Raw genomic sequence first — 25968 nt, forward strand, 5'->3', positions numbered from 1 at the left:
ATCAAAGAGAATCATAAAACGCCCAAGATGTTAGGTATTCGCCCGACGCCCGCCCCCTCATCCCAATAATGAAATAAATTAATAGTGTAATGGATATCTAGCCTTAATGCTAAAAAAATAAATATAAGATGTAAAGAGGCTCTTAAGATTCCGTACTGCATTGTCTACTAAACTAAAGAAAGAATGGTCCACAAAATCCTTCGGCTTTGTGAGTATGGTTTGATGTCCAACTTGGTAAGAAGGATCCATAACAAAACATCACGAAGGAGCCGGAGGAAAAATTCCCCTCCAGTCAAAAATCAGGGAACCGAATACCTCCATACAAAATCTGGATAAAAAATGGGGTGTTTTAAAAAGAAAAATCAAGACGATGAGGAGAAAACAAGGAGACCTAGTAGTAAGGAAAATATTTACTTCATTGGCTTTTAATCAGGGGAAAGTTTCCCCGACCGTCCTTCGTTGGTTGTTTTCTGATTTTTTTGTAGCATTTTGAAAGTTTTGTATAGAGTCCCCTGCCCAGTTGGCGACCGGTCTAGTTGGCGACCGAACGTCTTTGAACCCAGAAAAGTCATGCAAAAACAAACCTCTTGAGAATTTCTTTTGGTAGTAATCTGCCTTGACCTATTTCCCGTACTGTGTAAAAAAAAAGTTCTAGAAAAGAATGAGTAGAATCCAAAAGATCCAACTTTGCACGGAAGCACATGAAAAACCCAGATTTTTCGAAAAAAATAAAAAATGGCTACCTGTGGACAAAAAAGCTTCGTAAGAAAAAACGCTTCAACTCCCACTCCAAAAAATACTTGTCCAAAACGATGAATATGTTAGAAAGCATTTCTGTAAAAATCAGCTCGATACAGTTTCCTTCGTTTGAAATATTGATAAAAAAGTTGATGCAATCAGCTTCGAAATTTGACGTCCAGTCTGCGACCGACCAAACTCAAAAAATGAAAAAGAAGACTCTACATTGCGATCAAAACATTCCAGACGCGAAGAGAAAAAAACAGACATAAAAAATTCCCGCGTTTTTATCAAATGAAGACTCTCCATAGACCGCCACTTTCAAAACAAAACAAAAACAAACTTTAGAAAAAAATGGCGACTTGAAGAAAAATTCTGAAAAAACATGCCGAAGGGAAATGTAAGTAAGCTATTTTAAAACAAAAGAACGAGTGTAAATAAATGTAATACGGGAAAGCTTATGAGTTTTTTTATCATTCTGATTAATTAATACGACCTTACCTGTAAGTAGAGCACTGATTTTTTCCTTCTTGCTTTCGGTTGCAGACTGGTACGTCGGTCGGGAACTGGGCACTAGTACCGCTCGCTTCGAAAGTTTTTTATTCTAAGAAGATCGCCTCAAATAAAAAATCAAAACAAACACGAAGAGCATGTTAAAAGTTGTCTAACCGTTGGTTGAAAAGGATTTTCAAAAAAGTAAAAAGTAAGTGAAAAATTTGAATCAAAAAAATTTCGGTCGCCAACTGGGCAGGGTACTCTAAGTCATAGCTACATTATATTAGCTACTCCAGAAGATTTTTCAAATTTTAATTTTATTCAAAGCCTATCCCATCTTGTAGAGATTTGAAGAAGAAAGAAAATGAGGGGCTGTATGCCTCTAGAGGATAAGCGGTTGTATGAGAATCGATCCGGCGCCATTTTGGGCTAATCTTTTCCTCTACCAATACGAACAAAGGTATATGAGCAGAGTCATTGAGGAAAATAAGGTTAAGGCTCGCCATTTTCATTCGACTAAAAGATTCATTGATGATTTGTGTGCGATCAATGACGGTAACTTGTTTCAGTCTGTGTATAGAGATATCTATCCAGATGAGCTTGAACTCAAAATTGAGCACTCTGGTAATCATGCTTCTTTTTTAAACCTAGATATTACCATCAAAGACGGGATATTTATTTATAAGTTGTTTGATAAACGGGATGCATTTCCTTTTTCCATAGTCCGAATGCAGCATAAAGATAGCAACTTGCCAGAATCGATTTTTTATTCTTCTTTTGTTGATGAACTTCTCAGGATTGCTCGTTCTACGTTACTTTTCGAGGACTTGAAAGTTAAAGCCAAAGTTTTTATACAAAGAATGCGATGTCAAGGTGCTGAAAACGCAAAGTTAGATTACAGTCTTCGACGGGTTATAGTTCGTCATTTTTCAGAATTTTCAAGATTTCAACTCTCTCAAGATTCACTCGTTCGCCAGCTCTTGCGGTGAGCGGTCACGGTGTACGGGGCTTCGAACCGGGTTATAGTCCGATTTTTTAAATTCTCATTCTTTCCCCACTCTTTCCATCTTATTCTTTGAACTGTAAAATGTGTGTGAGAGCCACAGGGTTGGATAGTGGCAATCCAATCCCAGTTCCTTCTCTTCTAGTATGCTTTCTTCAACGTTGTGGCAGAAACGTGTCAAAGGTGTGGCAACTTTGTCTAGTAGAAAGTATACTTCTTTTCTCATTGTAATTTTAGTTTCTTCGGCTGGTTCCGTGGTTTTTACGTTTTAGTTTATTTTATATTATTGCGCGCGTTTTATACTTTCAATAAACACATCTTTTTACTATATTTTATCTGTCAGGGCTCGAAATAACGATATTTAGGTGGTCGGACACATTGTCCGATCAAAAATTGATTTGGGTCGGACATGTTCTAAGGCTTTTAAAGTAAAATGGGTCGGACATGTCCGATTGATTTTTATGTGGGGTATATTTCAAGTATAATTATATGGTTGATTACATTTAGCTTTGATTTGTAAAGGACGAGCGGGGTGATAAATCCGTAATAGCCCCGCTTTTTTGTAATCGCCCTGATGTAACCAAAAATTTCTATTGGTTGAAAGAAAAGTATCGTAGGATATTTTGATTGGTTAACAAAATATCGTACAAAATTTTTAAACCAATCAAAATAAGAGTGTCAGTCGAAGGTTTTTTATAGTTTTGAATGTTTTTATAAGTTTCGAAAAGAATAGCGATTGAGTGTTCTTCAATTCTCTTTTTGACCATATAATTAACGCGGAATAACATGGTATTCTCGGGTGATTTTGGATTAATAACCCATCGTTATTAATCCCAAATCACCCTCTAAACCATGTTATTACTACCTTAAAGGAAGAAATTTTGGCGGAAAGTAAATTTGGCGGATTTGGCCAGAATCCGCCAAATTAAGTTCCCGCCAAATTAAACTTTTTGAAAATATGATCTCTTTTAAAGGTGTTTTTGCATTTTTTTTGCTGTTTTACGCCATTTTAAGGATAAATTTTTCAGCAAACGCCAAATTAAATTCCCGCCAAATTTAGTTTTTTCGTCCATCCGCCAAATTAAATTCCCTCTAAAAAACTTTTTCGGCCATCCGCCAAATTAAATTCCCGCCAAAATTTCTTCCTTTAAGGTAGTACTAATACAAGCTTCTGATAGAATTTTACATTGATCATGAAGAAGCTAAACAAATGCCAATTAATGGTCAGAAGCCCATGATTTTACTTGAAGCATGCTTTCATTTGTTGAGAAAAAGCATCACACAAAATGAATATCTAACACTAATGATCGCAGCTTTGAGAGTTTTTGTGTGTAAATAAAGAAGTTACTAATTCTATGTAAATTATAATTTCTTTTGGAAATTTCACAACGCATCTGACAAATTTTTTGAAGGCACCGAAAGTAATTGGGTCGGACATGATGTCCGACTAGAATCGATTTGGGTCAGACATTTCAGCAATTGGGTCGGACAATGTCCGATGTCCGACCGCTATTTCGAGCCCTGATCTGTGGTGGTGTTTAATTAACACTGCTTGGCCTACCTACACAACCCTATTTCCATCATATAGGAGGATATTTTCGTAAAAGGCCGAAATCCTGTGTAGGTCGAAAACTGAGGAACAGATAATGTGTTTTCTTGAAATATTTTTTGACTCATATTGAGTTACTTCATTCCATCTTAACTCATATTGAGTTACTTTCTTCCTTAAAGTCATTTTAGATCACTAGTTTTACATTGACGGATTTCTATGTCATCATATTTTCCTTTTCTACTCCAACCTGATTGATTTTCTGTGAATGTTCATTCTAGATTTTTGTTGTATTTGTATTGTCTTTTTGTTTTGTGGGTTTTTCTCTTTATTCTTTCCATTTTGAGTAGTTGAAGGTTTTATACTTCTAGACTATATATATTTAAGGTAAAGAGGTTGCGAGATTTGGGTTAGCGAGGCAAAAATCGCTAAAAAGCTGGTAAAATCGTAATCCTCAAAAATCAAAGTTCAAGCCTCACTGCCCTTGCTCTTATCGGCCAAAATTTTTGAAACCAACTTTTACATCTTCGCAAACGCAATTTTTTCCAATCATGTCCGCCATCGCGTTGATCTCGCCTTCCCACCCGTCTTCGGGAAGGAAATGGCACCACGCTGGCCAATGAAAAAAGAGTTTTTTTATCAAAGCTAATTCAAAACTGTACTTTTAAAGTTGCGAATTTGTGCTCGAAGGTGAGAGCAAGTGAAATTGTATGCTTTCAGTGGAGTTTGTGGACAAAATCAGAAAGAAATTGGCTGGAAAGATTTTCGTCCCAATACGTGTTTTTTATCGGTATGTAGTTGGACCCCCCACCCCCTTATCGGCCCAATGCCGATAAAAAATTCGAAAGTTTTTTGTCGAGGGTCCCTAACAGGGGTAACATGATTTCTGAGGGCAAAAGTTTTTAGCAAAAATCGAAATTTCCAAGGCGAGAGAAAAAAATGTATGAATTTCCAAGGCAATGGAAGTGAAAAAGGCAATTAAAAGAGTGGAGTTTCTGATGCCTTTTGCAAAAGTACATGGAGTTCATCGGAACTTCCAACCACCACTGGAAAAGAAAAATTATTTCTGAGGCTAGAAAAAATTTAAAAATGCACGTCGTCTGACGGGGAGTAACAAAAATTTTATGGGATGGCCCATTGGCAGCTTGGGAAATACGTGTTTCCATTATTTCAAGAAATGAGGTGCATTGATGATGCAAGAAGTAATCAACAAAAGGAACCAATAAAAGATCAAAGAAAAAAACTACAGTAAGTGGGGAAAAATGATTGCTCATACCAAGCTTGGAGATTTGGCAAACCCAAAGTAACGTTGGCAGGCTTCATGAGTTTTCCTGTGGTATATAATATGAAGGCTGCCTAGATTGGCGAAAACATGAAGAAAAAGAAGAAAAACTAAAATTCACCTTTCAACCCTTAGAATCAACATTTGATACAAATAAAGTTATATGACTAGTTGTTATCCAAGGTCCCAAAAAGCCATTAGTGCCAAAAATTTAGGCCATTTGTTTTAACCTTCATCATATATGGCAATCTCATTGGTTGAAATTTAAAAAAGACTTTCCAATGGAGCAAATTACAGAAGCAACTGAGAAGAAGAGACCACTTTTTTTGCAGATTTCAATATAAAAATAGCATGGGGAATACTTCTGTCGATGTGTATTATGTGTCAACTATGTTAAGCATTTTATTCTCGACTTGAGTTGAGCTAGAATCTGAGAATGTCTGTCTGTCTGTCTATGTCCCAAAACTTTGAGGCAGCCTGGAGACTTCAAAAATTGTTGGACACTAAAATTTAGCACACTTTTCCTTGGGTGAATATCTGGAGCGTTTTTTTTCATTTTTCAAAAATTTTGATTTTTGGGGCCTGGGGACTAGTTTTTCGCCAAAACGAGGCTAAAACTTTGGGGCAGCTTGGAAACGTTAAAAATTGTCGGATTTGGCTGAAATTTGGCACTCTTTTTCCTTGGGCCAATATCTGGGAGTGCTTTTTTCATTTTTCAAAAATTTTGATATTTGAGGCCTGGTTACAAGTTTCTCGCCAAAATGGCTAAAACTTTGGAGCAGCCTACAGGCCTCAAAAATGGTCGGATATGGCTGAAATTTGGCAAACTTGTTCGTTGGTTGAATATCTAGGGGGTCTACAATTCGCCCTATGAATGATTTGAAGCCACTGAAGTTGAGTCCAGTGTGTTGAGCACATTCGACTATTGTTGAAATAGAAAAGAGGTAAGTCTAGCCTAGCCTAATTGTAAGCTGTCTGGGGGGGGGGGGGATGAATGAATCAGTCATGGTTGACAAGTGACTCAAGTACCTGCTGCAGAGGAATAGTGGTACCTGAGTTTTAACACTACGCAGGTCTAAATAAATAGGCCAAAATAGGAAATGTCTCAATCATTCAGCTGACAGAAAATGACTGGTCAAGATTTCCTTTATTCTTTTGTAGGAATCTTTAATAACCTTTAACAATCTTAATCTTGGCAGTGGTGTTTAAACTTAAGTACATGATAGGGAGGATAAAACTAATAGTCTAAATCTCATCCAACTCATTATATGTTAGTCACACTAGCGAATCCAGGTGTCAGAACTGGTCAGAAGTGCAATTTTTATATTTTTTGACAAGAGCTGTTAAGTCATTCTATTGCACCCCAGTAAGTGGCAGTTAGAGAGATAATGACTTTGATCTAAAAATAGTTTTCCTTTCTCATCTCAGCAAGAACTTATAGAGGCTGAAATTTAACTTTATTTGTTTGTCTCCCCCATTGAGGCCGACCCTAAAAAATCTTTCGTTTCCGGTCCACTGGGTGACGAAAAAAAAGTCATGCAGGCGGCCGGGAAAAATTTTTTTTTGGTCCTTTTCATGATTTCTAATATTTAATAAAAAAATTAGGAAGAAAAAAATCATCTCTTTGCTCTGGCTGTTAGTGTTGCCCCACATTCTGTCTTTATATTTTTTCTTTCTTCTTTCTTTCACTGAAAGAAATGTGTTGTTATTAATTACAAAAAGCTGTATTTTGTGATTTTTTTTCTCTAAGAATCAACTAACTTTTCATTCTAATAAATTGATTTAATATGCATAACACTATTTATTTGATCTTTAACGTCCAGAAAGCATGCTAAATAAACAAACTTTTTGAAGAGTGTTTATATAGGAATGATGTAACAGTTTGAATGAGTCATGAGTAAAGGTTTTTATAAAGAAAGTTTCATCTGTTATCTATTTGGTCCTTATAAAAAAAAAATTCGGCCAGGTGAAAAAAAAATTTCACCCGGCCAGTGGACCGTAAACAAAATTTTTTTTGGGGTCGGCCTGAGGTATGCATCCCCGAGATCTAAACTGATGTGGACACTGACCAAGGGATGTCAGTTAATTGGTTATGGAATCACAAAATATATTGTTATTTATCACTTGGTTGAGACTAACTCAAGAAAATTAAATTAAAATCGAGTGAGACCACCAGTAAATTTACTAAAGATTTTTAGTTTCCCTGTGTTCAAGCTTTCTTTCTTTTGACTAAGCAAAAAGCCTTCTAAGGTAAATATGTGATTCTGTGCATGGAACCTAAATGAAACAACTTATATGCTTTGATGTGCTAGAAGTGTTAAATCCTTTATTTATTTTCAAGCCTTCACTATAATAAAACGTTTTGAATTTGTAGATTCACCATTCAAACAACAACAGATGAAAGCATGGCAACCTGTTTTAACTGCATCAACTGTGTTACCAATCTTTTTTCTAACTGCTGTTGTCTTTCTACCATTGGGTATAACATTGCTTGTCTCATCGAATGGTGTAAGTCAACAAAAATTTTAAGTTGTATGTTCATTGTTACCATAACTTGAGTTCACCTCACATTTGCGTTAGAAGAAACAGATTGCAATGTGGGCAGAACTGACCACTAGATCTGAGATAACAATAACAGAAATAAAAATAGCAAAAAACTCAATTAGATTTTCATACACTGGTCATGAAATGCCAGCCAAATAATTATATTCACTAAAATATTTGTTATTATTATCTGTCTGATTCAATTCAGACGAGGTTCTTTTCATCAAAATTGTTTTGTTTTTTTGTTTTTTCTTCAATTTTTAATTCATCACGTTTTACAATATAAAGAAACTTTTTGTCAGTGCACAGAAAAAAAGACAAAGTCAAAAGGACATGCAGAAAGATTGAGCTGATTGTTTTTTCTCTTTTGATTTACTGTACATGCAACTAAAAATCTACACATTTGCTTTCAGATCAGAGAGAAAATCATTGAATACACAGACAATGAGGCATGCAGGCAATGCATCACTAAGGATGAAGGCATCACAAGTCCAGATCAAAATAAGTTCCTAGCTTGCAAATGTGAAATTAAATTCAAATTGAATGAAAAATGGGATGGTGACATCTACTTTTACTACGGCCTTGACAATTTTTACCAGGTAATATTTTGACAAAACTTTAACAATGCAATCATAAGAAAAGCTTTACAATCAGTACAATTTCTTATTGTTTACGGCTATAACACTATAACACATTGATTGATTTGAATCAAAATAGCTTTAATTATTGTGAATCAATTTCATTCTAAAGTTTGAGAATTATGGTATTTGATTGTGAAAAGCAACAGCTTTCTTTGTTGATTTTTATCTATCTATCGGCTGTTAGTGTTAAGTACCATTAAGTGCGTGGATTTTTTAACTGTTGAGGTTGTCAAAGTTCTTATTCATAATGAATGAAGAGAAATTTATTCAACCATTTAGAATCACAGAAGATATGTACGCTCAAGAGATGATGCTCAACTTCATGGTAAACTATCTGATAAAGTAAGTCCCAACTGCGCAGCACCTTTTGACAAAGGTTTGGTTGGCAATTCAACACACAATGAGACAAGACCAATTGTACCATGTGGTGCTGTTGCTAACAGCATGTTCACAGGTAAAAGTGAACATTTCAACATATTTTACTCCTAGATCATCACTGATCTTTTTTCCTTTCTCAATATTCGACTTTTAAACTCCATCTTTTTTTAATATTTATCGGATTATTATTACATTGAACTGTTCTGTAAATTGACAATTTATTTTATTAGTCGGAACAACTTCCATCTTTTGACTTGCTGCTGTAGAAAAAGCTATGAGTTCATTGCATTTTATCAGATAGACTTTAATTTATGTACCTTTCTTTTCATAGATGTTTTCACTTTATACCACGCAAGTGATCTAAGCACAACAGTACCCCTGACTTCCACAGGAATTTCCTGGAAAAGTGACCGTGAAACAAAATTCAAGAATCCATCGCCTATCTCCAAACTTGACACTTTTGCAAAACCAAAAGATTGGAATATCCCAATTTCAGCACTCGATAACCAAATGGTCAACGAAGACTTCATTGTCTGGATGAGAGTTGCAGCCTTTCCTACTTTTCGAAAATTGTACCGAAAATTGGATACATCAAGCCAGGTTAACAAAAATTATCAAGATGGTTTAATCATTGGAGAATACACATTGAAAATCGACTACAGTTAGTATTTTTTATATGGGAAATAATTTTTCAGATAATTTCAATATGATTCACACATCTGATGTCAATTAAATTAAAGACATTTTGTCTTCCATCTCATCTCATAACATCAGTTCCAGTTCAAAGGTTTTCCCTTCCTAACCCTACATTTTATGAAGATTCTTTTTTTTTAAGTGTGAAAATCTGAATTTAAACTAAGCAATAAGGAGTTTTTGGTATAAACAAAAAAAAAAGTAAGTTCACTAAAAAAAGTGTTGATATACTAAAAGTTAATAATTTCCTCTAAAACAATAATTCTACTATTCTACTATTATAGACTACCCTGTGAAGAGCTTTGGTGGAAAGAAGAAGTTTATCATAACAACAGCCTCATGGATTGGAGGAAAGAATTCTTTCTTGGGGACTTGTTACACTGTTGTTGGAGCGTTATGCTTGGTCTTTGGCTTTGTTTTCCTTTTTATTCACAAAAAACACAACAAGTAAGTTAGTAACTCTTATTTTTTTGAAAAAATAACGTGTTTGTCGTATGTTTCCCAATGCACTGGATGCACCATGAAAAAAATTAACATTTTGAATAAAATTTCCTCAAGTTCAATGAGTTGTAACAAAGTTAATATTTTTGTATTACAAAGAAGGATAAAAAGTGCTCTATAACCAGAACATTTATTTTTCAACAAGTAAGAAAATGTTTTACTGTCAGTTCCACCCAAAGGATTTTCAAATGTAAAATGATTTACTTTTACTATGAAAAAAGTTTCTCAATAAAAACATAGAATCCTTTTGGGAGTATACAAAAAGTACATAGTATTGGTATTAGAAAGAAAAAAGATAAATTAAATTTTTGGTGGATAGTGTATATCGAATTTGGGAAAGTGGATCCAAAATTATGTTCAAAATAATATAAAGTTTAAATATTCATGAGTGCTTTAAATCATTTATTTCGTGCAAAGAAATGACAAATGATGATTTATCAGAGCTTTTGCAGGAGACTGCAAGAGTGATTAGATTTTACGCAATTAATCGCATAAAATCTGAAGCAAACATCTTCATGGTGTCAGCCTTGGTTTAGGTCCCAGGCAAAAAATTAGGTCCCCCGTGAGTTTTAAGTCCCCCTAAAGATTCATGAAATTTTTGGTAGCCCTAAGGGCTTTCAGCTTCACGAGCTTTAATTTGAGTAATATAAGCCAACCATTAAGATGAAGTATTCAGTATTTAGCAACCATGTTAAATGATGAGATTTCAGCTCCCCCAAGTTCATTAGATCCCCCAAATATTTGAAACATCTTTAGCCCCCACCTTTTTTGGGCTTTTTGGAGGCTGTAACCCCCCCCCAAACTATTAGGGGGGCTGACGCTATGGAATCTCAGGAGGAATAAAGTCCACTATCAAAGTCTAGAATTAAAAAACCTAAAATTTGATGAATGAAAAATCCAAAAGCCTAATCTTTTTTCTCTGATGCAAAAGAAGTCATTCTTCTGATGTTTGTAGAACTTAGGAGAAAATTGAATTTAAATTAAAAGTGTTAAAAAACTTCTTCATGGTACATGCTGTATTTTTTTAATTTTTCCACATCAACATCCACCATAGATTTTAGTTTGTATGCTTTCTTCATCCTTATAATTCATAATGAAAATTAATAATTGTATGGTAATGTGCGCCACCTCTGAAAACCATCTTCATTTTACCACATCATAAGTCAATTTTGATTTCCAATAATATTCTGTCTACTCAGGACTTAGTAAGCTTTTCTCATCTCTTCAAACTTGATCATTTTTAGGGGTAACTCAAGATGATGAGTAAAAGTTACCATTGTTGCCAAACCATGAAAATCAAAGGCAAAGTGAAAGCATCTTGCACAATTTATTCCACTTGTATGTAGTAAGAAATGAATTGAATTTGTATGGAATAGGTTTTGGATGGCACCAACTTTACTTGATGTATATTATTTTACCATGCCTTTTTCCGACCGACTCCAGTCTTCAAACAATATCAAAGGCCTATAATTATATAAAAAATACACCAGATTTACATTAACAGTTTAACCAATAGCACAGCACAGCACCTTGTTGATATTTTGAAGAAAGAAAAATTAAAATTTCTATATTTTCATTCTATAAGCTTTTCATACCTCTAAAATTTTGCAGAAATGAATCTGAAAAGTGAGATAGAAAAACTTGAAAATTAACTCTCTTTTTTAACTTTAAGACTGCAAGAAACAGTCACTCAAAATTTCCTTCCTTATGTAGCTCGATTATTCTGAATTTATAAAACAATTATCTTCAGCTGATATTATAAATAATTGTTTAATGTCATAATTATTCAATCTTCCTGTAAATAAGATGAATTTTTATATTTAGATCATTTAATTTTTATTCACGACATTAAAAATTTTCATTTTAATTAGATATTTTGTACAGTTTTCTTTAAGTGTTTGATACACTAAAGTCTGTCTCAATATAATCTTCAGTGGATGATAAAATAGGCTGTAATTTTTGTGCTTGTTGAAAGAAACGAGGGTTGAATGGAACAACAAAACGATTTTTCTGAAATTTCACTTTTGAATATATTTTTAACGAGCTCAAAACCGCTATCTGATCCGTATTCTATCAAAAGTTACAGCCATTTTTGTCTCAGCTGCAAATTATATTGAGAAAGACTTTATATTGTGTTTCATGTTTTGACTATTTTTTTCTGACAGTCTTTTTTATTTCTTCGTAATTCGCTGTCATCAAGGCAAAAGATCCAATCTCAAAATTAGTGTCTGAGGAAACTAAGAATCTTTCTGTTTTGCTAACTTTAAATTTTGAGATTGACCTTTTTTCATGTAGATGGGATCCCCCTCACTACGAAAAAAGGGCCAAGCTCAAGATTTAAGGTTAGCCAAACAGAAAAATACCCAGTTTTCTCAGACACTACTTTCGAGATTGGACCTTTTGCCTTGTATAATATACGTAAGTCATTTTAAGGGCTAATCACATTTTATGAATTTTTTTTTTTTTTTTCCTTTATTGTTAAAAGTATTATTTTTCAGATTCTGAAGCATTCAAGACGGCTATAAAATATTGAACTAATGGCCATTTTAATTTGTCAGATCTCATGTCACAAAGCCAGGAAAAATATCTTGTTATTAAAAGTAATAATTTATTTCGTCAGGATTTATATATACATTTTAATTTTACAATTTTTCTTTTCGTGATTGTAAAGGCCCATCTTTCAAGAAATATATTTATGTTCATGTTCCGATTGCATTGTTGTTATGATCTCGAGTCAATGAGGTCTTTGTAATAAATTACCTCAATTGGAAGGATGTTCTTATTCGGATTGTTTGAAATATACTGTCTGCAGATACCACCTACTGCCGCCTACCTATGGTAATATACAAAAAAATATTCAGGTTTTGCTCAACACCTTTTAAGCAATTTTTTTCACAAAAATGTCTCAAGCTTTGGTACTTGCAATGCTATTTGTTGTTGGTGAATTTTTAGACCCAGTAGGATTTTTTCAGCCAGTTGGGATAAAAATAACGAACAGAAACTCAATGGGGGAATTGATATCCCTATATTTCTCATGTCTGGGGGTTTCAATTCTTTTGTTTTTTTCTTTTGTCAGAAAATTTAGTTGGCATGTGAAAAAATGGTAAACATTTTATCGTCCAAATTAAAAACAATATTATTTTTTATCGTTAGGAGAACAACAAAAAATATAAAAATTGAAAAAAATGTTGCAAGTTGTAAGTGGTTGATTATAGAGATTCTTCAGATTTGGTGGTTGTTTAAAGTGATTTGTTGGGATATTGATCACTTTAAAAAGATGGCAAGCACATTGATTTCAGCTGAACTACCACCTGATGTCGACCCTACCAAAGCCAGATTGGCTTACGGACAAAGAGCAATTCCCAAATTGGTACGTTACTTTAGATTATTCTCGTTGTAATGTCTTTTAAAATCTTGGTTTAAAATATATTTGGGACTTTGGTATCAAATTTTAATAGTAGGCCGAAAAAGTAGAATAGACTATTTCAGAAATATTCTGTACCCCCTATGTTGAGGTGTGACATCCGGGGTGGTCTGGAAAATAGAAAATCCAGGGGGATCTGATTTTTCGAGTTCAAAAATCCTGGTTGGTCAGTAAAATGAGGTTGAAAATCCAGGGTGGTCAGTAAAATGAGGTTGAAAATCCAGAGTGGTCAATACAACGAGGTCAAAAATCTAGGGGTATCACTTTTCCCAAAAAGACCTCCTCAACATAGGGGGTACACATTTTTTCTTGAATATCCAAATAAAGAGTGTAATTTTCTAGTATCATAGCCAAGAGACAACGTTACTTGGGTTGGTGTTGGTGATGACAAAAAGTTGCTATAAATTTTTTCACACAATAAGTTCAGATGTTGACCTCTTTATAGAGGTTATAGAGAGAGGGTATATAGATTATTATATAATACCTCTTTAAGGTTTTTCTGTGATATATTCAACGTTTCTTTTCCTCCTCAACCATGGTACAGGACGAGGAGTTGAATTCAACAGATTTGCATACACAACAAAAAGCTTTGATGGCTTTATGTGATGCTCTACATGACCCAGAGAAAATCTCCACCGCAATAGAATGCTGTAAGTGTTGACCTTCTGATTGACGGACGCTCCTAAGCATAGTTTGTTTTTCTTAGGATCGTCTCATTTAATTTTCACTTTTCACTGCTTTTTATTGAATGATGGCTTTCAGTACTTACCATTGTCTGTTGTTATAGTAAGTAAGTCTGCGACTCCCGGGGGGGGCACTGGGTTTGCGGACTGACGGTATGTGCGGGCCAAAAATTGGCTTTTAAAATTGCACCCTTACAGTGCAGCAAAAATCAGTGAAAATCATACCCTTAGAGTGCATTTTCCCCAAAATTTTCTATCCTTTTCGTGCAAAAAATGGTCAAGATTCTAGCATTTTTGGTCACAATATCTAGATTTTTCAAAAATTTTCTGAAATTTCTACCCTTACAGCGCAGGCGGCAAAAACCCACCCTTACAGTGCATTTCGGATGTCTTGAAAAATACACCCTTAGTGCCCGCACATACCCGTCAGTCATTTTGCTTGGCTGCCCCCCCCCCGGGCTGCGACTGCATTCGGAAGCGCCCCAAAGACTCCTCTTTCGATAGCTATCTACCCGAAGATAGGAGAGGGCACCACTTTTTCTCCCTGGATTTCTCCACTTACCCTTGATCCTTCTCTTAATTGCTTAGCATCAAGCAGAGAGGCATCAAGTACCATTTTGAGAGTCTTTGGTATGACCCGGCTGGGGGTTGCAACAACAACCCACAACCTTACAACCCGTAGCCGGATGCTCTACCACTGCACTATGGTTGTTATACACAGTTAGGAGGAGAACCATACTAATCGGGTTCCTACCTTAATGAATATTAGTACAGACAGACTAAATCAATAGATCATTTTTAAGACCAGGTTTTTTTTTTTCGAGATGGAGAGATGCTCAAGATAAATGCTAGTCGATATAGGTCCACGCCACTGTTAATAGTATCCAGAGAAAAGTATTAAACTCTGAAGAGGTTTCGGTTAACTAGACTAAAATATTCACTTTATTTCATTGGTTCTTATTATTTTCAGCCATCGTTCAATCGTTGAAGAAATTGTTATCAAGTAAAGATGCAGTTGTCCGAATGAAAGCTACCGAATGTAAACTCATCATTTCAGGTAAGTAACACATTCTGTTTCCATCTACGTAATCATATTTTAAAGCTGGCTACTTAATGAAGTATTATTCCTATGTTTTATTAAAAAAGTCCTTCTCGAGTAGATTTTTATGCTTTTAGGCCTCTAAACAAAGGATGAAATATCACGGGAGATATGACTTTGAAGGTTTTTTTGTTTGGTTAAAACTGATTAGACCATCAAATAGAAATGGATGAAGAAAAGATTTCCTAAATTGGGTCTATTTTGTCTGATTTTTCTAATTCTTGTCGACTTAGTCCCCTGGAATGGTAAAACATCTAATAAATGCATCTAAAATTTACTGTCATTATTTTTCCAGAAATTGAACTTCTATTTTTTATCATCTCAAATTAGGTCATTCAATTGGAAGACAAGCACTCATAGATGTTGGTGCCATCAAACCTTTATCGAAACTGGTAAGGTATCACATCCTTGTCATGTGACGTTTTGTCTCTTTGGGATCAAGATTCCCCTGAATTTCTAGTAAAGAGTACTTTTCTACGAGTAGAGAATTTGAATACTATCAAAATGTTATGTATTTTAAATTACTTTTCAAATTGCTCATTATTTTAGTTTGACGATGGTTGTAGAGAAGTTCGCGTGAATACCCACAAAACAATGGAAATGCTCTCCTCTATACCGTTAGGTTGGTTTTATGTTCAGGTTTTCTCAGTAAAACATCAGATTATCCTGGGAGGAAAATTACAAAAGATAAGACATCTCTAGCTTTCTGGTGCGTCAAGTTTTATGCAAGCTGCAAGGGAAAAACAATACTCTCACTTAGTTGAATGCAGAACTACTGAAAATATCGACTAGCACTAAGATATCACAACAGATATCATATTCCTTTATACACTTTTCCCTTTTATATGGGAAGCCTGATCCAGTCAATAGTTTCAGTGCATATAAGAGAAATGAATATTGAGTAACAGACCTCATGTTGGTTTAATTAGACTAGAGTCTACTTCTGACTAAACTTTTCTCCTTGATGATTTTGATGGCGCTAAATCCACTGAAGTACTAGAGGATATCGCCATCTTGAATTTTTTCACTTTCGTTTTCAAAAATTCCATCAAAGTTTATGAAACTATGTAAGAACATGAAAATACCTCAAAAATTTGAAACAAATGGTCTATTGCAGTATTGGTCCGTTTTGGTCATTGTTTTCTGTTTGCTTTTATCTAAAAAGGGACTGGATCTAATGGCATGGATTTGCTTACACCTCAAGCAAAGACAAAAAATGGAGTCTGCTATAAGTGGCTGGTTTTAAGTTTTTTCGATTTGTATTTTTTAGGCGCTGAAGCCATCGTAGAATGCGGATTGATTGGTGTTTTGATCAAGAAACTTGCTGATGACAGTACGGACGATATAAAGGTGATATATCATATTGCTCGATATAAATCGGTAGTTCCGCTTTTGACAACCGACATTTTAAAACGAAAGAAATTCAGCTAAAGTCGATTGACGTGTACAGTCTTTAAGCTTATCTTATTAAAAGTATTTAAAGGCTGGGCTTCTCCACTTTCGCGCGAAATGAGCGAGAACTTTTTAACGTCTTTGTAAAGTCATTGGTTGGTTGAAAAATGAAGCAATTCCATTGGGAAAATCTGACATTATTTTGCGCTCGAAACTTTTTTAATGACGCAATCTTTTTTGCAGGCAAAAATGGTTGACAAAAAGTTTTCGTTCATTTTCAAAGTGCACCGCGGCTGGCTTAAACTATTCGGGCTTTTTAATTAACACTGTATCTTTGCTGTGAATACATGTCTACCTGTTTTCGTGTTATAATGTATTTACCAGCAACGCAACACATTTATCCGTTTTGCGTCTATCTTAAGGTGGTAGTCTACTGAGAAATGGAAAATCATCGAAAAAATTGTCGAATTTTGGTTTTTGGGTGTTTTGAAATCCTTAGGTCTTTCTGAACATCTCCTGGAAATTTCAGAGAGATATCTTTATTTTTCAGGTCGCAGTGAGCATTTTTGTCCTACTGGGTGCTTGAAAAATCGCCCTAGCAACGGAAAAAATCCCGTTGCTAAGGACTTATTTCTTCAATCTCGGTCGGAACATAGCAATGTGATACACCAAAAGAAAGCTCTTTTTACGCCCTTTTCGAGCGTCAAAATATTATTTTCCGTGGCATTACGTCATCCTTAAAATTAAAGATGGTAGGTTCAGTAGTGTAACACATCAAAACAAGCTGAAAAGCAAGCTGTAAGCATGATTCTGCAGATTTCTTGGCAAGTTTTAGATCAAAACTTAATTTATTTGATGGAAATGTTTTGTTTAAATGAAGAATAGACCCTACAGAAGCTATAAAGTTGCTGTACATTGGTTATGTTGCTGGATTTCTACGAAAAACATTTAAGTTGCCGCCATTTTGTTTTGAGCATATAGGCGGTGTGCTTTTGGTGGCTCACATTATGTTTTGTAGTGGATTTAAATGTAACTGAGATATTTCCAAGCACAACATGATGTAACAGAGATGGAAATATGCATTATAATGAACTGGACCTAACTTCTGGAGACGCACATTCTCATCTGACACCCGCCACTCATAACAGCCTTCCTTCGGTCAAGCCAGCTCATTGCTCATTGTCATCTAGTCTATGTAAATAAAAATATGCACACAAAAAGTTTTCATGCCTACAGAGAGTCATGCTGGACTTTCAATGAACATTTTGACACACTTATGTGGCTGTTTTCACCCAAATTTGATGTTATCGCAAGATTACCGCAAACTTTGCTATGTATACCATGACTTTAGCGCAACATGTTTTTGTTGATTTTTGGATATTTTATCAATTTTTGTGAAATGTTTTACTTTAACTTTTGAAACCTGACTGGTTGGATGAGTATTCAGGGAAAAGATTTTTTGAAAAGAGCTTTCCAGCTTAAAATAATACCCATTTTTGCAAATTTTTATCTTTTTCTTTGATTTTCTCAAAACGCGTTTCCGGGGGTTTGCTAACGCCTATGCAGGTTTTTCTCGGGATTGAAAAGTGCTAGCTCCATGAAATTTTCAGGGGTTGTTTCTTGTACCATTTGGCAGAGGATGAGTGAAGAAAAAATTCAAAAAAATCTGTCATTGGTTCTAAATCTCAAAAATCACGTTTTTTAGGTTCCAGACCCCCTGGAAAATAATTATTAATTTTTTTTTCACTCATCCTCTGCCTTTGATGGATACCAACCACCATACCAAAAATCTTTTGCTAAAACGTTTTAGAAGTCTTTAAAAACCTGTATGGAGAAAACTATAGTACGTAACCCCCTGGTCGGTATCACCCCCGTCTGTGCTATTTTTAGAATTTTTTTTTCATATTTTGCATTTTTAATAGTTTTACTACCATTGTGGAAAGTTTCATTGAGATATCTTAAATATTTCAAAAGTTATTACAAAAAAAGTAAAAAAATGACTTTTTCCATTTCTCAGTAGACTACCACCTTAAAGGACGCTTTTTCATCACTTGAACTGATCGTCCCTCTCTTCTTTTATCTTTCTCAGTTATTAATTCTGGACACTCTACACCGTTGTATGCGGGTGAAACACCAAGAAGCCCTGGAATGCGATGCAATGGCAATCTTTACATCTCTATTGAACAGCCCTGATCGTGAAATTCGCGCCAAAGCCGCCATGGACGTTAAAGAGCTCAGGTTAGAATGCTTTAAGATATTGATGATGATGTACGACCCATAAGAAGCACAATTAACGATAGTTTTTCAAATCGTCGTTCGCGCGGTATGGAAGGGGTGTAAATTAGGGATATTTAAATGGCTGTGTAAGCCTGTAGATGCCTTAATTTAGCTTATTTTCTCTAGTTTACAGATTAATTTCTTAGATTTTGCCCGTGGTTATTGAAAAGAAGAATTGAGAAAAACTTCCTTTGGCCAATTTACTTTCGCTAATCATCACTGTCTTGTCAGCGTTTGAGTTTGAGCGCTGCATGCTGCAAGTAATCTTAGTAAACTCGTAAGTAAGTATAAGTAAACTCATGTTTGTTTTAGTTTCCCGACAGCAGGGAAAGACAAAGCGTGTCAGGAAGGGACGGTGGCATCTCTCTGTCGTTTATTGTCTGATGATTTTATGGATGTCAAGTCACAAGCATGCGCTGCCCTCATGGTGTAAGTCTTTATATTCTTTTTGAATATCTCTTGAATCACTAATGTTGCAAAAGCTGTCTGATTGAAAGTGATGAAGTTGCATTTCCGTCTCGCGTTTCAAATTTGTCTCTTTTCATTTCTGGAAATTATACACTGCCCATACCGGGTGTTTCAAAAGAAGTGTACAAGTTTGAATTAAGATTTTGCGAAAACTAAAAATGTTGTAACTTTTCGTCATCAAAAAGAGGAAAGGCTGACTTAAATTTTGAGCTATCATATTTGGAATTTGCTTCACTTGTTCAAAAGTTATGAAGAAAATTCGAAAAAACTGGAAAAAATTCTCTTTCGAAAAATCGTCATGTAGAAGCGTCTTGTACAAGTTTTTTGAAACACCCGGTAGCAAGAATTTCTTTTTATCCTTTTTCGTTTTTATAACAAAACCCGCCAATACTTCAGTGTTAATTTTTAAATGCCCTAAGACAGAGGAAAAATTAAGTTTATGGGAATAGTAGACAAGTTTTAACAAAATCATGTTCCCCTATTTTTCATCAGTATATTATTTATTATTTTACAGAATCACCATCACGACGCACGGCAAATATTTGGCATTAGATGCAAACGCTCTTCCGCGATTATTGAAACTGCTTAAAGAACCATCCGTTGAACTCCGCTTAAATGCATTGAAAGCGCTCACTACGCTGTCTGAAGCGCCGAAAGCACGCTCGGAACTTTTGAGATCTTTGACAGATATAGTAGAATTGAAAAACGATCCTGACAGTCAGGCTATTCGAAAAGCCGCCCAGATTGCTGAGCGAACAATCACTTGGAAACCTTAGATATTTATTACTTATTAATAACCTTATGATTTCTGGCATTTGTTTTCTATCGACTAACTTAATGGTCACGCTGTACTTATATTCCCCAACTCCACTGAATATATTTCGTCTTCTAAGACCTCAGGTTGCAGAGACCACTTTCGTGACTTTGATATATTATGGAAAAATCTCATCTATTTGTATTTGCAGAGTGACCATATATTATAGTCAATGGAGACTTTGCAAGCATTTTGCACATTTCATTTCTATACTGTAAATATTTAAAAGTGTGTTTAGGTTTTTAGCTACCCATTCACATTATGGTTGTACATAAAGTTTATTAAAAAGTTTTTACTGGGTGTAAATTATTCGAGACTAATATAATGAAAAATAATTGAACGATTGATATTTGATGCTGTATATTTATTGATTACATACTTGTAAATTTATTAATAACAATGGTCATGGGGTTAACTGAAGGGGTGGAATGCTTTTTACAGGACTCGGCGAGTCTCGGTCACACAGAATGCAGTGTGTTTTCTTGCACGAATTTTGACGCAAACTGTTATGGTTGTCAAGATTCATTTCTACAGCATTAAACATGACATCCTTTTGCAATGAAATGGTATTCATTTATAGCCGGTTCCTGCATCCCTACATGCGGTGTCTCTTTAGCTCGAATCTCTATTATATTATAACTCGAATGTCTCTTAAACTCGAACAAACTTTTGTTTCGAAATAATATACTATGTATAACACCTTTTTTCAACGAAATTTCTTAGAAGTGAGTGTTTTCATTCCATTAGAAAACGATTAGAGATCTCACTCAAGGGGGGTAATTAGCTTCTGTTCATCCTTTAGCGAAAAAGTTTCTCATAGGAAGTATATCTAAGGTCAGCGATTCAGACTAGGGAGATAATCACCTTTTGGTAATTGTTTTAAGAGATACAGGGGTTATACATGACGTACTTGATGAAAAGTCCTTGCATCATATAGAGATACGATACATTTTCGTACTACAGTATGTGGCCCCCAAAACGGCGATCAAATTTAAAATTTCTCTCAAAGATTTTACAAAAATATTTGCTGCATGAAAACCTTTAACATCTCTACTTTATTTCCTGGAAGTTCTTTTTCAACATTTTCAATTTCAACAATATTTTTCAATCGCTTAAAGATAGGTAGCTTTTTTCTAATGGCCCCCAAAACGGAGGTTTGAAATTTTAGCGATTTCTCGAGATATCTTTCCTTCGCGGAAAAGAAGGTGTTGCTATTGTTCTGAGCAAAGAAGCAACGAGAGCATGGAATGCTTCTGGTAGAACAGTATTTAATAACTTTGGTAGTCGGATTGTGGCTGTTCGTTTAATTTGTCAAGACGCACGAGGAAAAAACGTTAGCATTTATTTGATCTCTGCTTATGCTCCAATTGGCGTTGCAAAAGACAATGTTTGGAGAGAATTCCTTGATAATCTTGAACAATGTATACGTAACAAAGCAAAGGAGGATATCTTGATGATAGGATGTGACTGTAACTCATCTCTCGGTATTAGCTATGAGAGAAAACCTGAGGAGGAAAAACCATCAATCGGAAAATTTGGCTTACCGCATCGCAATGAAGCCGGTGTTCGCTTTCTCACCTTCCTCGAAACGTTGAACCTTGTCGCAATAACAACATATTTCCGAAAACGAAATTATGCAACTTGGACTCATCCACGTTCAAAGCTACCACATCAAATCGATCATCTTATATCCGAAAAATCAGACTTTTGCCGTTTTACCGATGCATCAGTAAGACAACCGTTAGTTGATAGCGATCACCTTGCGATTCGATGTAGATTGAAAATTATGTTGAACTTTAGAAAATCCCGACAATGTAATCCTCTGAGAAAGCTCGATAGTAATGTTTTACTGAATGACATTGATGCTAGTAAAGATTTCAATCGAATAGTTCATGATGGAATACAACACTCGAATCCGCTTGTTGATAAATACGAAGTTCTCACTACTGCTATGACTTCTGCTGCTTCAACTGTATTGCCACAAAAAGCTTGTGTTAGTCCAGACTGGTTCACCGAAAATGAAACTGAATTGTCAAATTTGATTGAAAAGAGAAACCTTGCTATACTATGTAAAATGAATCGTGTTACAAGAAGGACCACTGAAAACCTTCGTGTCGCTCGGAAGCAGTTGAAATCTGCCATCTCAAGGGCAAAGAACAATTGGGTTAAAAGTGTCTGTGATAAAGTAAATCAAAGAGACACTACTCGTACCGGTACTCAGGCATATTGGGACAGCATTAAACTTTTAAAAAGGGGAATGGAAAAACCTCCCCCAAGCAAGCAAACGATGATGATGAAACCGAACGGTGACAGATGTACCAGCCCTGAAGAAAATGCTAATGTGTTCCGTGACCATTTTGAGAATCTCTACGACAGACCAGCTACTTTCGATCCATCTGTGTTAGACCTATTAGAACAACGACCGATTTTTCCGAATATTGATTATATCCCAGATGACAATGAGATACGTAAAGCCATCGGTCGCCTCAAGAACAAAGCACCGGGAGATTCGTCTCTTACACCTCAAATGTTCAAAACTCTACTTGAGGACAACGTATGTTTTAATCTACTTAAAGATATTATCGTTGATATATGGGTGAACGAAATTTGCCCTACCGATTGGAACACTGGTCTCCTCAGGATATTACCTAAAAAGGGGGATTTAAGAAAGCCCGGGAACTATCGAGGCATTATGCTCTTAGAATCCTCTTATAAAGTAATTGCTATCCTGATTCACAGTCGACTTCAACCACTTATCGAGAGCCTAGATCATGAAACTCAATGCGGTTTTCGAAAAGATAGGGGTTGCGTAGATGCGGTGTTTTCTGTCAAGCTGGCAATAAAGAAACGCAGAGAGCATAATCAAGAGACTTGGATACTGTTTCTAGACCTTGTCAAAGCCTTTGATAGGGTCCCTCGCCAACTTCTATGGATGGTCCTTGAGAAATTCGGTACGCCAAAGAAGCTCGTTTCGCTGCTCAAATCACTTCATTCATCCTTCCAAGTGAAATTCGTAGTCGACGAAGTGTCCCACACGCTGAAATGCACAATAGGCGTCAAACAAGGAGACATATTAGGACCGGCCCTGTTCACCATCTTCATCGCTGCAATCATGATCACCTGGAGAAAGAAAACGAACCGACCACTCTGTCTTTTCCACACAAAAAATGATTTCCAGATGACGGGTCGTCGTTACAATGCCAAAGGTTCCGAATTCCCAGTCGAAGACTCCGAATATGCAGACGACACTGCAGTACTTTTCGAATCTCGCGAGATTTTGGCTGAGTACTCACCGCTACTTATTGAACATTTCGATCTTTTCGGTATGGAAATCCATAAAGGTGACCTAGAACATCCAGACAAACCTGCGAAAACGGAAGTTCTATTCGTATCCGCTCCTGAGAAATCTTACCGAAACGCTGCCACTTTTGATGATACTGATCTTTCAAATATCAATTTTGGTGGAAGTTATTTCTTCCCTGTAGTTGAAAAGTTCTGTTACCTTGGCACCATGATTACCCGCGACTGTAAAGATAGCGAAGATGTATGTTGTCGAATCAAAAAAGCAGGTAATGCCTTTGGTGCATTACGTAGTTCTTTATTCTCAAACCCATCGATAACGTATGAAGCCAAAGGTGCTGCCTATCGTATCCTCATCCTTCCCATTCTTCTGTATGGTGCAGAATCTTGGTGTTTAACGGAAAATCTTTATAATCAATTACGAACATTTCATCATAGATGTGCTCGTTCAATGCACCGAATAAATCGTCGACACGTTTATTTACACCGGATAAGTAGTAACGAGTTGCTTGAAAATTTAAATATCCATTCGATTGATGTTTATATTACAAAAAGGCAATTGTCGTGGCTCGGCCACGTGTCTAGAATGTCTTTTGAAAGAATGCCGAGGAAATTGTTATCTTCGTGGGTCAAAAATCGTAGACCAAGGGGCGCACCTGGATTTACTTTTGGGCGTGGAATGTATAAAGCACTTCGTCGTGCTAATATCAGTAAAGATAATTGGTTTGTTTTGGCGCAAGATCGTTGTGAATGGCGTAGAATGATTAATAGTTTTAAATAATGTCTATTTTTTAGTGCTATATTGTTTTGCTTTATTACGCGTAGTAATTTCCTAGAGATATTTTATTTAATATTTAATTTTTCTAGGCCAATTCCTAATGATCTAGGATGGTTCACTCTCTCTCTCTCTCTCTCTTTAAGATATGAATACAAAACTTTGACCATAGTTTTGAAATATGATTTATTTGATAAAATTTTTACAGTATACCCCTGGTTGTCAAAATGCAGGTTTGGGGCCCCCAAGACGGAGGTGTAGTTAAAATCAAATTATTAAGCCCAGTGGTAATAGGGGGGAAAACTATGAACATATTTGTGTTTTCCCTTAAATTTAAGACCCGATGGATGAAAAATTTATGACTTTTATGAAATATTTCAAGATTTTCGATATTGCAAAGTCCAAACTGAAAATTTAGAAATTTTCAAAATGACAATTTTGATTTAACAACGTCTTAATCAAGTTTTTGAAAACAAATCTCTTTTGAAAATAGTTCCATTCATGTATGGAATAAGCTGTGAAAATTTTAGAAAAAAAGCTTAACTGAAACTGAAAATATTAAGCTTTAAAGATATTTTTCTCCTATATTTTGCAAAAAAATGACAGAATTTGCCGTTTTGCTGATTCAGCGAAAAATTTTATATATAATGTTAATTTTTTGTTATAAACTATTAACTACCGTGGCTGAAGAGGACCTTTTAGTTTGTATTTAGTTTGCGTTGTAACGCGCGGCCGCGCCCTTTAACACGCAGCCGCGTGTATTTTTCAAGAAACGCAGCCGCATGTTTAAACGTGCAGCCGCGTGTTATAATACACGGCCGCGTGTTATGAGATGCAGCCGCGTGAAAAACACGCGGCCGCGTCTTTTTTTGAAAACACGCGGCCGCATCTTTTATGAAAAACACGCGGCCGCGTCTTTTATGAAAAACACGCGGCCGCATCTTTTATGAAAAACACGTGGCTGCGTCTTTTATGAAAAACATGCAGCCGCATCTTTTATGAAAAGCACGCGGCCGCGTCTTTTTTGAAAAAAAACACACATGATGGCTGTCACAATGTAGACTAGTAACTAGTCGTTGTATTTCGCTGTCGCTCCGTTTTCAACACGCTCACTACGTTCACTGAATACAAACCTCTCATTCCCGTAGCGTTTTTTTATAAGAATAATTTCCCCGCCCGCACATCACTTTAGAAGCACAATTTCCACGTCTTGTGTCTCAGGAAAACCGGACGCTTGCTAGTCTACCCAAAATGATGCCCACCCATGGGCGCACTGTGTGGGGTGGTATCCATGTCAAAAATATCCAGTTTAGACAACAGTCGGAGGTTTGAAAATGATTGGGTCGGTTTATAAAGTGATTAGGTCGGTTTAAAAGGTGATCGGCTTGGTTTTTTCGTATTTCCCGGGAAATCGGATTACTAAGTCCTCCTAAGTATGGTCTGGAAAATGTCACATTTCACTAGATTTAATTATGATAAAGCTAAGCGCCGATTTTTTGGTACCAACTTTTCCAAAACACCAAGCCAAAAAACCAAAGGTCCAATAGATGTATTAAATTAACGATTGATTTCTACAAAACAAGTCTGTACCTTATTTTACTTTCTTCTAATTTAGAAAAATTCCTACTTAAACTTAATCTAGAAAGTACTTTAATCGGATTAACTCTTGCGAGATAAACTTTAGCGAGTTTCGCGAATTTTGCCCTTTTTCGCGAAATTTTGTCTCGCGAAAAATCTAAAATTGCTCATTCGCGAAAGTTTATCTCGCGAAATTCTGCAACTTTTCCAATTCCATTTCCAATTCCTAATTTCTCGACCTCTGAAGCTATTGAGCCACTTCCAAATGGTCAAATCCTCATAATTGCATGGCTAGGTGAGAATTAGACCCTTGGGAGTTGGCTGGGTTCTGTGG

The 25968-nt window shown here is 35.7% G+C and overlaps 2 protein-coding genes across 2 annotated transcripts; both read left to right on the top strand.

The window, feature by feature from the left end:
• The first annotated feature begins 257 nt into the window (after positions 1-257).
• LOC136802362 (cell cycle control protein 50A-like) lies at positions 258-12534 on the top strand. Its single transcript, XM_067059089.1, has 7 exons — positions 258-397; positions 7442-7575; positions 8025-8210; positions 8532-8706; positions 8962-9291; positions 9608-9770; positions 11069-12534. Exons 1-7 carry the CDS (start codon positions 340-342, stop codon positions 11082-11084), a joined length of 1062 nt encoding a protein of 353 aa, XP_066915190.1. The 5' UTR covers positions 258-339; the 3' UTR covers positions 11085-12534.
• Positions 12535-12981: 447 nt separating this feature from the next.
• LOC136802305 (radial spoke head 14 homolog) lies at positions 12982-19969 on the top strand. Its single transcript, XM_067059021.1, has 9 exons — positions 12982-13194; positions 13793-13898; positions 14902-14988; positions 15361-15422; positions 15580-15652; positions 16301-16380; positions 18512-18660; positions 19012-19128; positions 19682-19969. Exons 1-9 carry the CDS (start codon positions 13102-13104, stop codon positions 19941-19943), a joined length of 1029 nt encoding a protein of 342 aa, XP_066915122.1. The 5' UTR covers positions 12982-13101; the 3' UTR covers positions 19944-19969.
• The last annotated feature ends 5999 nt before the right edge of the window (positions 19970-25968 follow it).

Source organism: Clytia hemisphaerica, unplaced genomic scaffold, assembly GCF_902728285.1.
Source record: "Clytia hemisphaerica strain Z4C2 unplaced genomic scaffold, Clytia hemisphaerica genome assembly, whole genome shotgun sequence".
Lineage (NCBI taxonomy): Eukaryota > Metazoa > Cnidaria > Hydrozoa > Leptothecata > Clytiidae > Clytia > Clytia hemisphaerica.

What these genes read in the sequence shown, in the direction of transcription:
- LOC136802362 (XM_067059089.1), top strand. Translation starts at nt 340, where the DNA reads ATGGGGTGTTTTAAAAAGAAAAATCAAGACGATGAGGAGAAAACAAGG. An exon ending in GCCTTGACAATTTTTACCAG is followed by an intron (nt 8,211 to 8,531) that starts GTAATATTTTGA and finishes TCAACCATTTAG; the next exon opens with AATCACAGAAGATATGTACG. An exon ending in CACATTGAAAATCGACTACA is followed by an intron (nt 9,292 to 9,607) that starts GTTAGTATTTTT and finishes CTACTATTATAG; the next exon opens with ACTACCCTGTGAAGAGCTTT.
- LOC136802305 (XM_067059021.1), top strand. Translation starts at nt 13,102, where the DNA reads ATGGCAAGCACATTGATTTCAGCTGAACTACCACCTGATGTCGACCCT. An exon ending in GCTCTCCTCTATACCGTTAG is followed by an intron (nt 15,653 to 16,300) that starts GTTGGTTTTATG and finishes TGTATTTTTTAG; the next exon opens with GCGCTGAAGCCATCGTAGAA. An exon ending in ACAGTACGGACGATATAAAG is followed by an intron (nt 16,381 to 18,511) that starts GTGATATATCAT and finishes TATCTTTCTCAG; the next exon opens with TTATTAATTCTGGACACTCT.